We start from the raw sequence: 13,370 nt of genomic DNA, 5'->3' as shown, positions 1-13,370 counted from the left end.
CGCTAATGAGAATCGGGGATTCTTTAGAAATATTTTTCGCCGACACCAGATTCCGTGTCAACGGGGATTTGCATCCGCGTCTTTCGCATGGTTCTGCGAGAATCAACGACCATAACGGTCTCGTCGCGATGCGACTGGTAAATAGAATCGTTTGCAAATTAACCGCTCTAAAATCAGCTCAGTGTGCACGTTTTACTGCTGTTACGCATAGAATACTCATGCGTACGAGAGAATCCGATTGTCTTTCCTTCAATGCATTTTCACTAAAACAGCACCGAGAGTTATAAATAGAACGCTGCAATATTTCGTGCTCCTCTATAAAATGGCAAGTAACCTTCCTAGGTTTCCATACGTCTTCATTAAACACCATTTATTTCCAAACGACGTTTGTGCAGAGATTTTTACAAACTATAGAATTAAGCAAGAAATACACAACGTGTGCGATGGTTGTTCAACGTCATAGCAATATTAACATATCGTTAAAAAAACAACCGAGAAAAGAGATACGGTTCTCCAGAAGGTTATAGAAAGTCCAATGTCCTTCCAGTTCCTCGTTCCTCAAGATCATGGCTGGGCGCTATGTTTTATTTACGCGACCATAAACATCGACGTAACCCCTCGAGAGGACGTAACATCGCAAAATCGCAATTAAATCCGGGTGTTACTAACCGGTACGCCCGGTATCAAGCGTCCATATCGACTTCCATTCCTGTTTGAAATATCGTCGCTTATTTTTTCCCTCTGTAAACGGAACGGCGGCGCGGCGTTGCATTCTCGCTGCATGAATTATTGATGGGGATCTCGCGCAACGATCCGCAGATGTTTTGTTGTTCGCGAGAGACAGGTTCGCCGTGGAACAGATTTGGATCGTCTTCTTTGGCCGATCGACGATCCCGTGCGCGTGTTCCCTTCGCGACCCGACGTGCGTGACGCTAACATGTTCACGTGTTCCAGCGGAGATAATTCCGCGGAAAGATCGTTTCTTACGGCCGATCCCGTCACTTCTTTCTCCGGCTATAGTCGACAGGGCGGCGTGCCTCATGTTCATGGAAGATTCGCGGAATCGGCGCCTGAAAAATGCGTGCTATTTCTAGTCGACGTGCTCATCCTCGCCGATTGACAAAAAGCCCGCAGGGATTCGCGTCTTTCTCTTGCATCCCGAGAAACGGGATTTCTTCCTGCCTGCCTCCTCGACACATGCGACAGTAAATACAATTGTGGAAATTGTCACAGATTCCATGGAAGTGATTCGAATTTTTCATAAAATTCTATTTCACAGTATTTTAATTTAATTGGTTGTGTTTCTTTTATATGAAAATTAAAACTTCATTGTAGTTTGGTTGTAAAAAAATAGATGCATTTTATGTGCACAGAGAACGATTATATTCATGAAACAATTTAATTACGATTTTAAATACGAATTCGTAAACGGCGCTCATTATTGTAGTCCGCAGAATTGTATGCAGTTGCGCACGCATCCTTGCCGGTAGTTAAACAATATGGCGGATTGTGTATGAATGTGCGTCATACGTCTTTTGTTTTAGCCGATAGAATGTGATATTTTTGTGTTTCTCTACTAAGTTCTCGTAATATTTCGAGTAATTTCCTTTCGTGAAGCATCACTGTATAAGGAAACACATTAGCTTCCAGTAATTTTCGAATTATCAGTGTATTTAACTCTAACCAAAGTGTGTACCGTGTACGTGTTTGCGACTCAACAAGTGATCATCAAAGAATGGATAATTTTTTATATACATACAACGAGCAGGTAAATGTGATTTCATATAACAAACAAAGAACACGCGAGAAATAAAATGTATCAAAGACAATGTGTGTAATTATAATATTCTTCTTCAGCTGTTAACACAACCTGACTTCCCATTATTCACGAAATCGTGCAGTAGACGATGGCTAAGATCGAGTGTCAACGAGCATCAAGAGTAAGTAGTTCAATTTTACGATAGCTTGCATGATGGAGCTTTGAAATTTTGTAATTGGCATGTGAAATTTCATTTTTGTCTTATTTCTTTGGTAACAAGGACTGAACGTTAACAATACTTTCTTTTGCCATTCTCAAATATTGAAGGAAAGTGCCAAAATAACATCTGAGAGTTGTAGTAATAATGGCATTAGCATCTTGACACGTGCTGTAAAACTAGGCAATCGTTTGAAGGTTATATATGACACATATCTAAATTTCGATTGAATAACGGTTCCGTATTGCAAATGCAGCACCGTTTATCATACAATGGATCCATACGAATTGCTTATCGATGCTTAATTGGGATTCCTTATGGATTGTCAAAAATCTTCGGGGTCCTCTCGTTTTGGAAAGGATTCGCGCGCATCTGTCGTTAAATCGGCCTTGTTACCATAAGCAGCGCTTAATTGTGTAGGAACTGGCATGCGAGTTAATTGGCGATAAGTCCTTGAAATGGCGATAGTCGGGAAGGAAACATAACAAACTTTATTGCTTCCAAACAGTATTTCGCAAAAATCTCCTAATCCGCTTACCGGATTAAAAATTATCATTCATCGATCTTCGTCAATCGTATCCGTTTAGCTGACAGTCGATGAGTTGATGCAAATGTGATTAAAACGTTTAGCAACAAATGAGATAAAATCCTTCACGTAGAAAGCGAAGCAATTTAATGAAGCGTGTCAGAAATAATTTTACGTAACTATGGAGTCAAATGTTATAACTGTTAAAAAAACAGCCTTAGGTGGATTATAGATTTCGTCGCTTGTGTGTGTTTCCGACGATATTTACGGATTCGACAGGAAACGTTTTACATATTAACTTCCTTAACATAACACTTCCGTAACTCTTGATCAAGTTCGTAAATAACTCGTAACTTGTGGAACGAGATCGTTTAGTCGCTTAGACTTTTTCTCTCGTCACGTGACGATAATTAAGGTCCATGATAAAAAATAGGAAAAAATCTGAGTAGTAATTCACTTACCAACATCTACGATGTGCTGAAGCGTTGGGAATCGTCTCTTTACTCGTAACGAAATCCTCTGCAGAGTGATGACGTACGCGAGAACCGCGTATCTTACGATGTTTCTCCTCATCAGCCTGCCTCTCTCATCCTGCAATGTGAAAACGTTTCAAAATTATCATCCCGAAGAAAAGCTTTCTATATGTTCATCATATATACAGTCAGTGGCTAAGATCGAGTGTCAACGAGCATCAAGAGTAAGTAGTTCAATTTTACGATAGCTTGCATGATGGAGCTTTGAAATTTTGTAATTGGCATGTGAAATTTCATTTTTGTCTTATTTCTTTGGTAACAAGGACTGAACGTTAACAATACTTTCTTTTGCCATTCTCAAATATTGAAGGAAAGTGCCAAAATAACATCTGAGAGTTGTAGTAATAATGGCATTAGCATCTTGACACGTGCTGTAAAACTAGGCAATCGTTTGAAGGTTATATATGACACATATCTAAATTTCGATTGAATAACGGTTCCGTATTGCAAATGCAGCACCGTTTATCATACAATGGATCCATACGAATTGCTTATCGATGCTTAATTGGGATTCCTTATGGATTGTCAAAAATCTTCGGGGTCCTCTCGTTTTGGAAAGGATTCGCGCGCATCTGTCGTTAAATCGGCCTTGTTACCATAAGCAGCGCTTAATTGTGTAGGAACTGGCATGCGAGTTAATTGGCGATAAGTCCTTGAAATGGCGATAGTCGGGAAGGAAACATAACAAACTTTATTGCTTCCAAACAGTATTTCGCAAAAATCTCCTAATCCGCTTACCGGATTAAAAATTATCATTCATCGATCTTCGTCAATCGTATCCGTTTAGCTGACAGTCGATGAGTTGATGCAAATGTGATTAAAACGTTTAGCAACAAATGAGATAAAATCCTTCACGTAGAAAGCGAAGCAATTTAATGAAGCGTGTCAGAAATAATTTTACGTAACTATGGAGTCAAATGTTATAACTGTTAAAAAAACAGCCTTAGGTGGATTATAGATTTCGTCGCTTGTGTGTGTTTCCGACGATATTTACGGATTCGACAGGAAACGTTTTACATATTAACTTCCTTAACATAACACTTCCGTAACTCTTGATCAAGTTCGTAAATAACTCGTAACTTGTGGAACGAGATCGTTTAGTCGCTTAGACTTTTTCTCTCGTCACGTGACGATAATTAAGGTCCATGATAAAAAATAGGAAAAAATCTGAGTAGTAATTCACTTACCAACATCTACGATGTGCTGAAGCGTTGGGAATCGTCTCTTTACTCGTAACGAAATCCTCTGCAGAGTGATGACGTACGCGAGAACCGCGTATCTTACGATGTTTCTCCTCATCAGCCTGCCTCTCTCATCCTGCAATGTGAAAACGTTTCAAAATTATCATCCCGAAGAAAAGCTTTCTATATGTTCATCATATATACAGTCAGTAGCAAGAGTATTAGCATCTTAAATACAAAATTTTTAATCTTGCTTAACGTTAACAATCTACTCGTGGGTTCACTAATTGTATTACAAAATATTTTGAGAAAGATACAAATATGAATCGTTGTGTTAAATTTTCAATGTACACAGATTAAGGAAATCAGCAGCAGGGAATTAGAAAGAAGTCGATATCATCAGAATTCGTTTCCGATTGCACCGAATGCTGGACACGTTCCCAATGCCTTGTACACACTTTCCCCTGATTCTCTTGGCCCGTGGTCGCGAATCCTCGCCAATTTCGTGCCGATTCCAATATTAATAGGAGAAAAACTCCACGGTGGCGCCTGCCGGCTATTTTTCCTTTCGTTTCTGGCCTACGACGCGCGTGCATTTTATAATCGGCTGCTCGTTTTGTAATCAACGGCCGCAACGGTGAACGATCGTTCGCAGTCTGCACTCCGAATGTCAATTCGAGCTCGGAAATCGGTAGCCAACGATTCCTGGATCGGAAAATTTCCACGCGCGATGGAAGAAAAAAAAAGCAATTGTCACCGTTAAACGGTTTTCGTGACGCGATACGATCGGTCTTCTCGCGTAGCCGCGGTGACTCGTTGCCAATCGGTGTTGGTAATCGTGTCGGTAATCGTTAATTGACTAGCCGAGCGATTCGTTACGTATGTAGAGCACGACGAGATTCAGATGAAGCGTTTTGTAGATCGAGGCACGTCTTATCCTTTCGATATAATGTATGCAACCACTGAAGAAAGTTTGTCGAAACCAAAATTTTTTCGAGGCTAATAACACGTGGGCGTATAGTGAGAGTAAAGAGACTTACGTTAATTCAGCAAACTTTATATAATAATAATAATTTATTTATTCAGCAAACTTTGTATATTGCACAAATCAAGTATTCAGCTACAATAATTAACATCAAATAATTCAAATGTTTATGCAAATAGATATATTTTGATTATATACAAACTGTAATAGTTATGTTTCTGATCTATACATGATCATCCTTTACTCTCACTGTATGTGCTAATTGATAATGATCCGAACCATAATTTGAACGAAGAAAGTTGAATGCCGTGAACCGTGTCTTGGCATTCTATTGTAAGAGGAAACGGTAGGTTCGCTATTGATTAATTAATTACCGCTACATAGCGTGTTCCGCCTAAAGTTACGACATTAGCTCATTTGCACTTTTAACGCTCGAATTACACTTTCTTAGGATTTACGAAATATAGTTACATGTTGGTGTACGATTAAATGCACAATCAACAAAACTCTTCGTAACGATTTTTAATTATATCGTGAAACGAACGCTTTGAACAATGTGCAATTAAGAAAATTTAATGAATGAATATCTAAAACATTTGAACGTCTTCAATACTTGAAACCTATAAGATTTTGTACATGACTATACTAGTGTAATAAGAAATTCACTTTTTAAGACTATCCTCGTTCTCAACGTCTTTTGGTGTCGCTTGTACGAATAGGCGAAAAAATGGGGTTACGCTACGAGTCTCCTTTCTTCAACGATTCACAGTTATAGACTAATTAGTTTCACCTTCGTACGGGTTCTTCGCATTCTTCGCCCGGAGCGATGCTACGCTCAGTCTATCTGTTCAGGCATTTGAAACTCGCTTTTCAACACATTTTTCGTACGGGTTCTTCGCAACCGAAAAATTTTTAAATTATATCTTCTAACATCCACATTTATTAAATCTTTGTATTTAATCATTTCTTGATTCAGATCTAATATAAAATATATCTTTAAATAAATTCAGATGCAATTACTTATCGAATAATAGTAATGAAGAATCTTATTGGTTTCTTGTTCTCATAATGAAGTCCAGTTCTCTCTTTTTCCAATTTTGCCTGCTCAGAGCATCTCCTCTTTGCAGTACCGCGAGTTCACATCGTCGCGCGTGTAAGAATGCACGATTAGCAGTTTGGAAAGGATCCTCGCGAGGGAGAAGGTGGAAGTCAAGGCATCCTCCTCACCTCGGGCCCTGAATTCCAATTAGATTTCAATGAAAGGCACAGCCCAGAAGCTCGTGCTGCCCACTCTCTTAGCTGCTCATTCACAAATCCGATAGTTCGCGTTACGTGACTACACGACAACCGCGGACTCTCTGCAATGTACATACATATGCATACCTAGAAAACTACATACATATATACGGTCCCGTTCCTTTACCTGGAGACCTTGTCTCACGCCGCGTGCAGAAATTCGCGCGGACGCTATTGTTTCATACGTTCGAACTATCCACGTGCAACTTTCTCGCCCGGGACATGAAAATCAGAACCTTCGACCGTATTATGCTTGTCAAATGGGCGCGTGTAATTGCTGTTTCACAGTCGAAACCTAACGTTCGAAGCACGTAACGAAGAGAACGCGACTGGAGAGTAGTATGTTATGGGAAGAAGCACAAGGAAGCAAATACTTGGCTACGCGATCGACTCTTTAATCGGTACATTAAAATCTTTTTCATCATTGAATCCATTATCTGACTATTCTAATATTTTATGCGAGAAAATTGATATAATATTTCTTCGGCGTATATACAAGATGAGGTACATAGAATTCATGCTCAATAAAATCGGACAAATTCTGTATATTATTTAAAGGTATATATTTTACGTCTAACTCTCACTGCAAGCGTTACGTTTAATCGCTCCGCTATGCAATACCGGTAGCGATCGTCTTGCTTGGTTTACAGCTAGCTCGTTCACTAGGTTCAGGTGATATATCCGTTCGGATTTTACGGAGCGTTAACGGCGGCGATGCAGACCGCGGGTGTGCACAACGCGTAGGTTCGTCCTTCTTTCTCGCCACGATACACGTTGCACTTTCACTTCGACGACGTGTCATTGACCACACAGCTGAAGGATCGTTCCGACGAATTCGAAGCTCTCCCTTCGGTTTCGTCGAACCGATTTTGAAAATATCTACCGCGCCGGGGCGAGTAGAAACGTCGTTAGATAACTGTTAAGTAATACGACAGTGACGAATCGCATTTCGGAGTGACCCCCCGGTACGTAGAAGCGAACTTTCGTTATCGGTTCGGACGAATCGATCGGAGAAAGTAACGATAATGGATGGGGATTTATGTTCTCGCGCACTCGTGTCAGAAGTTCGAATCGAGTCCTCGACCCCGAACGACCGAGTCCATCACGATCCGACTGTCCGTTAGACAGACGTAATAGGAGCGGGAAGATTCGCTCGTCTGCCAATTATGGGATGATCGGTTTACGCATTTTTTTCGCTCTTGGGCGTGGCGTGACTCCGAGAGCTCTGGCACCTACTTGGGTTAACGACACCGAAACGTGTCACGGCAATTCATTAGCGTAATGAGACAAACGCAGCGACCGCTGCTGCTATGCAAGGATGTCTACGCTTATCGTCTGCGCTCTTTTGAGCTGACTCGATTATTGCAAAGTCTGTAAAGGAGACCCACAGTTTAAAATAATAGTTTGATCTTGTATTAGGCAGAGGCTAATATATTCTAAAGACACTTTTCATACTCTAAGTGTTTTTCGAATTGTGATAATGAATTGAAAAATTGTTCATGAAGATAAGGAGAATAAATAAATTTCATACTATTATTGTCACGCTATTTGAATGACGAGAATAAAACTTGAAGCATTGAAAAGTTAGTCTATTCACTACACGTGTCAACTGGACATATACTGTTGAATATCAGCTTGCTAGAATATTGATGTGTGTATTTCAATAGTAATTCTTTTTATGTGACCAATCCTTGTGAATATGTATATTTAAGACTTCTTTACTCGTCACATTCAACTTTGGACGTTTCCCGTTATGTCATAGTAGATGGTATAATATTTGTACGTTTAGTTATAACATTCTTCTGATCTCTGTACTTACGTTACCGGGAATAGCTGCGCTGATAAATAGAGCCAAGTTGTCCGGCCAGGGTAATAATTTGTATTGCTCCCACCATCGTTTCACAACCAGACTCACGTAAAATCCCAGAACGAACGACATCGGTATCGATTCACTGGAGTTCCCGAAATAATATCGGATCTTTTCGAATATTCTGTAACAAACAACGTAACAAATCTTTATTGAACGTACCTTTGGATTATTTCTTCTACCAAATGGTCTTTAGTTACAATAATACTTCGAGTTGGCTAAGTAGTAATACAATTTGGAAATGTAGTGGAGGAATAATATTTGTAATCGAATATGGAAGTTCATTCGTTTAGGAAATACTGGTATCTATTTTAAATTATTACTCCTTCCAGTAGTTTTACATATAAGAAAAGGAAAAACAAAATTATCATCATTTCCAGATTATTTGTATATAAGAAATTATGTTGTAAATAAGAGTTCTATTTTTGCACTGCAATTTGTTATAAGTTCGCGTTTGAAATATACATATATTTAGTTGTGAGTGTATCATGCGTAGAATTCTCGCAATGACTCGACTATAAGTAGAGCAAGGTTGAGGTGATACCGTCACTTGGCGAGAAACACCACTGCCTGTTTTACGTATCGTTAACGTTTAAATACTTAGTTATTCCACTAAGATTTCATATTTGTCTTAAATCTCTTAAAATATGGTGAATGGATAATCTGTGAAAGATCCTAATTTGTATCTTTATAGATTTACGTTCATTATTAATATTCGTGATTAATACCGAGTCGTTTAATTTCCATTAAGATTTAATATCTATCTTAAATCTTTGAAATTAATTCTCAAGTCAATCTGTGTCAGAGATTCCATGGTCAATTGTGAATGTGCACATTAGGGTTTGCTGATATTTAACTTTTGCTATAGGTATATATTTTCAAACATTGATGAGATGGGTGAATGAGCTGTGAGAGATCCTAATGTGTATCTTGGGGTTAATGTTCCTTTATAGATTTACATTCATTAATTCGTGATTAGTACCCCGTCGTTTAATTTCCATTAAGATTTAATATCTACCTTAAATCTCTTAAATTAATTCTCAAATCAATCTATGTCGGAGATTCCATGGTCAATTGTGAATGTGCTATGTAGGATTTGCTGATATTTGATTTTTGCTTTATGTTTGAAAAATTGATAAGATGGATGAATGAATAAGCTGTGAAAGATCCTAATTTGTATTTTGGGGTTAATATCCTTTTATAGATTTACGTTCATTTGTGATTAATACCCCATCGAAATTTACTCGTGTATTATATCTGGAAGGGTAGTAAACGAAAGACAAGATAGTATATAAGAAACAGTGATACGCACTTTTTTATCAACTTTAGTTTATCTCGAGGAGAGTTAGATCGCCGAGCATTAATATTAACAATCCTATTAAAGTGGAAAAATTTATAGCTTGAAGTCCGTGAAATATACGATCGAGAGGATCTTTATTCTCCCGTTAGGCGAATCCATCGTATGATTGTTCGGGCCCTAAGTCCGGCGTGGCGCGGCCAGCCGGGCCCTACGCTTCTAAATTTAGAACAGGCGAATCGAAGCGGTTCGGAGGATGGATGGGCCTTCTTAACATCCCATAGCCGCCTCGGTTCTTCTTTATTCACTCGTTTCCCTTGTCATTTTTTTTTTTATTTCGATATAAATAACAAGTTACATTTTTATACGTTTTTTAATACCGGCCTCGGGACGGTGAGCTCCAAGCGCATTCCGCGGCGCATTGTACAAACGGGTACATCTTTCTCAGAACGAGCAATCTTATTTACGGTATCCGGGATTTAATCGCGTGCGATACACTTGCGGTATATCTGGAACAGGAACGTGAAATATCTTCCCTCGCGGGCAATATTTTCCACGGACGATCGTTATGACACGTTTAGAGCCACGGCCGCGTCGGGTAAACTTCCTGGGACCGCTAGAAGACGCCTTCGACTACGAGGCGATCACGGACCGAAGTCCTCTTTAAATTAATAGATAGTGCGAGTCATAATCATGGAAACTGACTTTTATGCCTACAGTTAATAGCCGTTCGCATTATCGAGCTTCCTTGAGGGCTTATCGTAGCCGCAAAACTCAGTTCAAGGAGAAAACGGTCGTAAAGCATAAAGTGAGGAAGGAATAATTAATTGTGTGGATATGAACAATGTGAATTACAATAAAATTATTAAAACTTTTACTAATAATTTATGAAATGTATTATGCAAATGGGAAATGAGAAATAGAAGAAAGATAATTATTGTCATTCAGCGCTCACTTTATTCTGCTTTTAACAAAGTAAAGCAGCTAAGAAAGATATTTTGTCCTCTGTCATAAAATCAATGACACTTTACTAATTAGACGAAAAATCACGCGAAAAGAAAGGATGACTAATTTTATTTTCATCGATACGTCTTAATTTCAAGGAACATTTCCAACCTTTTAAGGCTTCGACCTTCGGGAAACTCGCGTAGGAATCTCCACCGCAGGAGGATATTGAAATGAACGTATTCATGTACTCACTCCCGCTGTTGCTCGTTCAGCGCGTATCGATATGTAAAATTGATGACGTAGTAGACGAACAGGTACGCCAACAGTTCCCGCCAGATTAGCTTGTAAACGGAACCCCGCCATCTGCGAAAAAAATAAAAACGTTCGGTGAGAATCAAGCCATTAGTTATTAAAATATGGACATCATTTTTTTTCATATAACGTAGGGACAGTTTCTAGTCAACCGCAATAATATGTAGAAACCTGTACTTCTTCATATTCCTTTAATTAATTCGCTAGTTAAATTCGAAGATATTTTGTGGTAGCGACGATATTTCCTGTCTGTTTCTGAAAGACATAATTTAATGCAATTTAGAATATTCTGCAACGTGGCATTTGGCTCGTGTTCAGGGTTCAATGATTTCGATGGGTCGTGTAACGTTTAATAAACCCGATGATTCGGCAATTTCGTGGCTGAAAGAAGCACGCGTGGAACGTGGCCCGTTTTAATAAAAAAAATTACCCAGTATAATGGGACGAAATTAGTTATTTCTCGAGAGTCAGCGATACCCTGTTAAAGATGATGTAGAAAGAATAAAGTAGTAATATCTAGGATATTTTAATCATTTTATAGTATTCTTATCTTAATGTCTTATTAGAAGGCTTAACGATATCTTTATAGTGAAATATATAAGTCAAGGAGTATTGAAACATAAAGATTCAACTTTATTTGGGACCTGGTGGATATGTGTCAGGGTTAGACCAAATTTTACGATCTTCGAGTACTTTGAATTCACAATTTCGTTTCGAAACACATCCGTTTGGTCCTAGTTGATTATGCACGTTGCAAGTGCACGCTCCTTTATTGTAATTCGTACATTTTATGGCGGTGTTAAACGTTCCTGGGAACGTCGCGTCGCGTCGTTGAGAGATGTAATTGCGGCACGTTGAAATAATCGAAGGACGATCGCACGCGAAGGTTTCGTCAATACCAATGCGCGAAGCGACAATGACTTTAAATTCAAATCCCGCAACTGTAGATACTGTAGATAGTACGACGAAACGTAGTGCAAACGAGGCCAAAGTGAAAAGCTATCGACGGCAATGTTGCTATACATATCAACATTGTTCGGACGTGGGCCATGTGCAAATTCGTTGCTGTTTTATTTTATTGAAGTTGAAACAGAAATTAGTTGATTATCTCTCAGGAGTTCCTGTTTTAGGGTAGATAAGGTATTTCCTTGTTCAGATAACAAATAATGTGCCATTTTTCATTACCATGAGATTAAAAATTCGATAAATCATACATTGATAACTGATGAATTGTATTTCACAAAGGAATATTGTTTACTGGTATTGAAACGTCCGTAGTGAAAGAAAAGTATGAAAACCCATCTCGGATATCCGGTACATTGAAAGCAATTTACCCTAATGTATTCACAAGCGTAACGAGCGACAGCTAATGTCCGATCGTTCTTTTCTAACTGATCTTTCATATTATGAATTGAGTTTACAGGAATTCATTCTTAGAGAGCTTAATTACGTCTTTTTCCTTATAAATAACTTTCTACATAATTTTACGACTCATCAAAACATTATGTAATTACTTAGAAGTCTAAGGACCAGTGTGCCAGATTCATTTGGCATAATTAGTGCCCTATGCAAATTTTATTCATGTCGAATCGATGACTTATGAATTTGTTCAAAAATTTCTTAACGCATGACGTCCATAGGCAAATCAAATTCTTCGAAGACGTGTCTATTGGTGTCGAAATCTTCTCTGGTTTAGCTCATGTTAAACGGCTTGGAAACGTTAGCGTGAAAAAAAAATCTGCTGGAAATGAGTGAAAGTATAGCGGTATATTTTATATCCTTTCGAGTATGAATACCCCGAATTCCAACGTTCCCAAACACGTTTCGAAACATTATAAACAATACTGACACGCAGCTGACAAAATGCGTCACAGTGAGAGTCAAAAGTGAGTGGAATACTTGGAAGGTACAATTAAGTATAAATCTAAAATGATGATGAATGAAAAATAATATTAAGTATAAAGTAATAAAATGGGAATTAATTGCAAATGTTTAGTACATTAAAATAGAACGTCGTATGGCAATATAAAATTGATTTCATAGAACAATTTCATGATTATTTAAATCCAATTTGACGAGGATAATAAAAAGGATGTAGGCAGTATGAAAATATTATATAAACTTTTGTTATTTGCTGCGTTGTTGATTAAGACGACTGTCAGCCAGTGTCTTATGCAGTCTATGGTTTTTCAATAATTTGCGTCGATAATTTCGACGTTCGTGCGAAGCTGCGACGAAACTGTTGCGCAATCGACGTGCAAAGACACTTGGTTGCTAAACGAGAAAAACCGCGACGTCTACGAATATCGAGTTATTCTTTTATTTGTATGTCAGTGGGTCATGGTAGAGAAGCATTGTCCCACACCATTCATATGATGCGCGGCCACACGCCCGTGAAAACCCCCACGTGTAATACCAATGCGTACGGTTGCACGCGTCCATTCCATGT

At 38.6% G+C, this 13,370-nt stretch overlaps 1 protein-coding gene across 3 annotated transcripts in view; it reads right to left on the bottom strand.

Moving 5' to 3' along the window:
• The window catches only part of Best2 (bestrophin family protein), a 29,689-nt gene extending 18,712 nt beyond the window's left edge, over nt 1–10,977 (bottom strand). Inside the window, exons 1-3 of one of the 3 annotated variants that reach the window (XM_018028278.2) lie at nt 10,862–10,977; nt 8,317–8,488; nt 4,223–4,352 (exon numbers count right to left, since the gene is read on the bottom strand). In XM_018028278.2, coding sequence (XP_017883767.1) covers nt 4,223–4,352; nt 8,317–8,436 — 250 coding nt within the window. In that variant the 5' untranslated portion in view covers nt 8,437–8,488; nt 10,862–10,977. Of the gene's footprint in view, nt 1–2,963; nt 3,088–4,222; nt 4,353–8,316; nt 8,489–10,777 lie in introns of those variants that run through there. The other 2 variants (XM_026815376.1, XM_026815377.1) reach the window with 2 other exon arrangements.
• Between the last annotated feature and the right edge of the window lie 2,393 nt (nt 10,978–13,370).

Source organism: Ceratina calcarata, unplaced genomic scaffold (assembly GCF_001652005.2).
Source record: "Ceratina calcarata isolate Rehan_Ccalc_2016 unplaced genomic scaffold, ASM165200v1 scaffold446, whole genome shotgun sequence".
Taxonomy (NCBI): domain Eukaryota; kingdom Metazoa; phylum Arthropoda; class Insecta; order Hymenoptera; family Apidae; genus Ceratina; species Ceratina calcarata.
The sequence above is the reverse complement of the archived record's forward strand: the minus strand, read 5'-3'. Positions and strand labels throughout refer to the sequence as shown.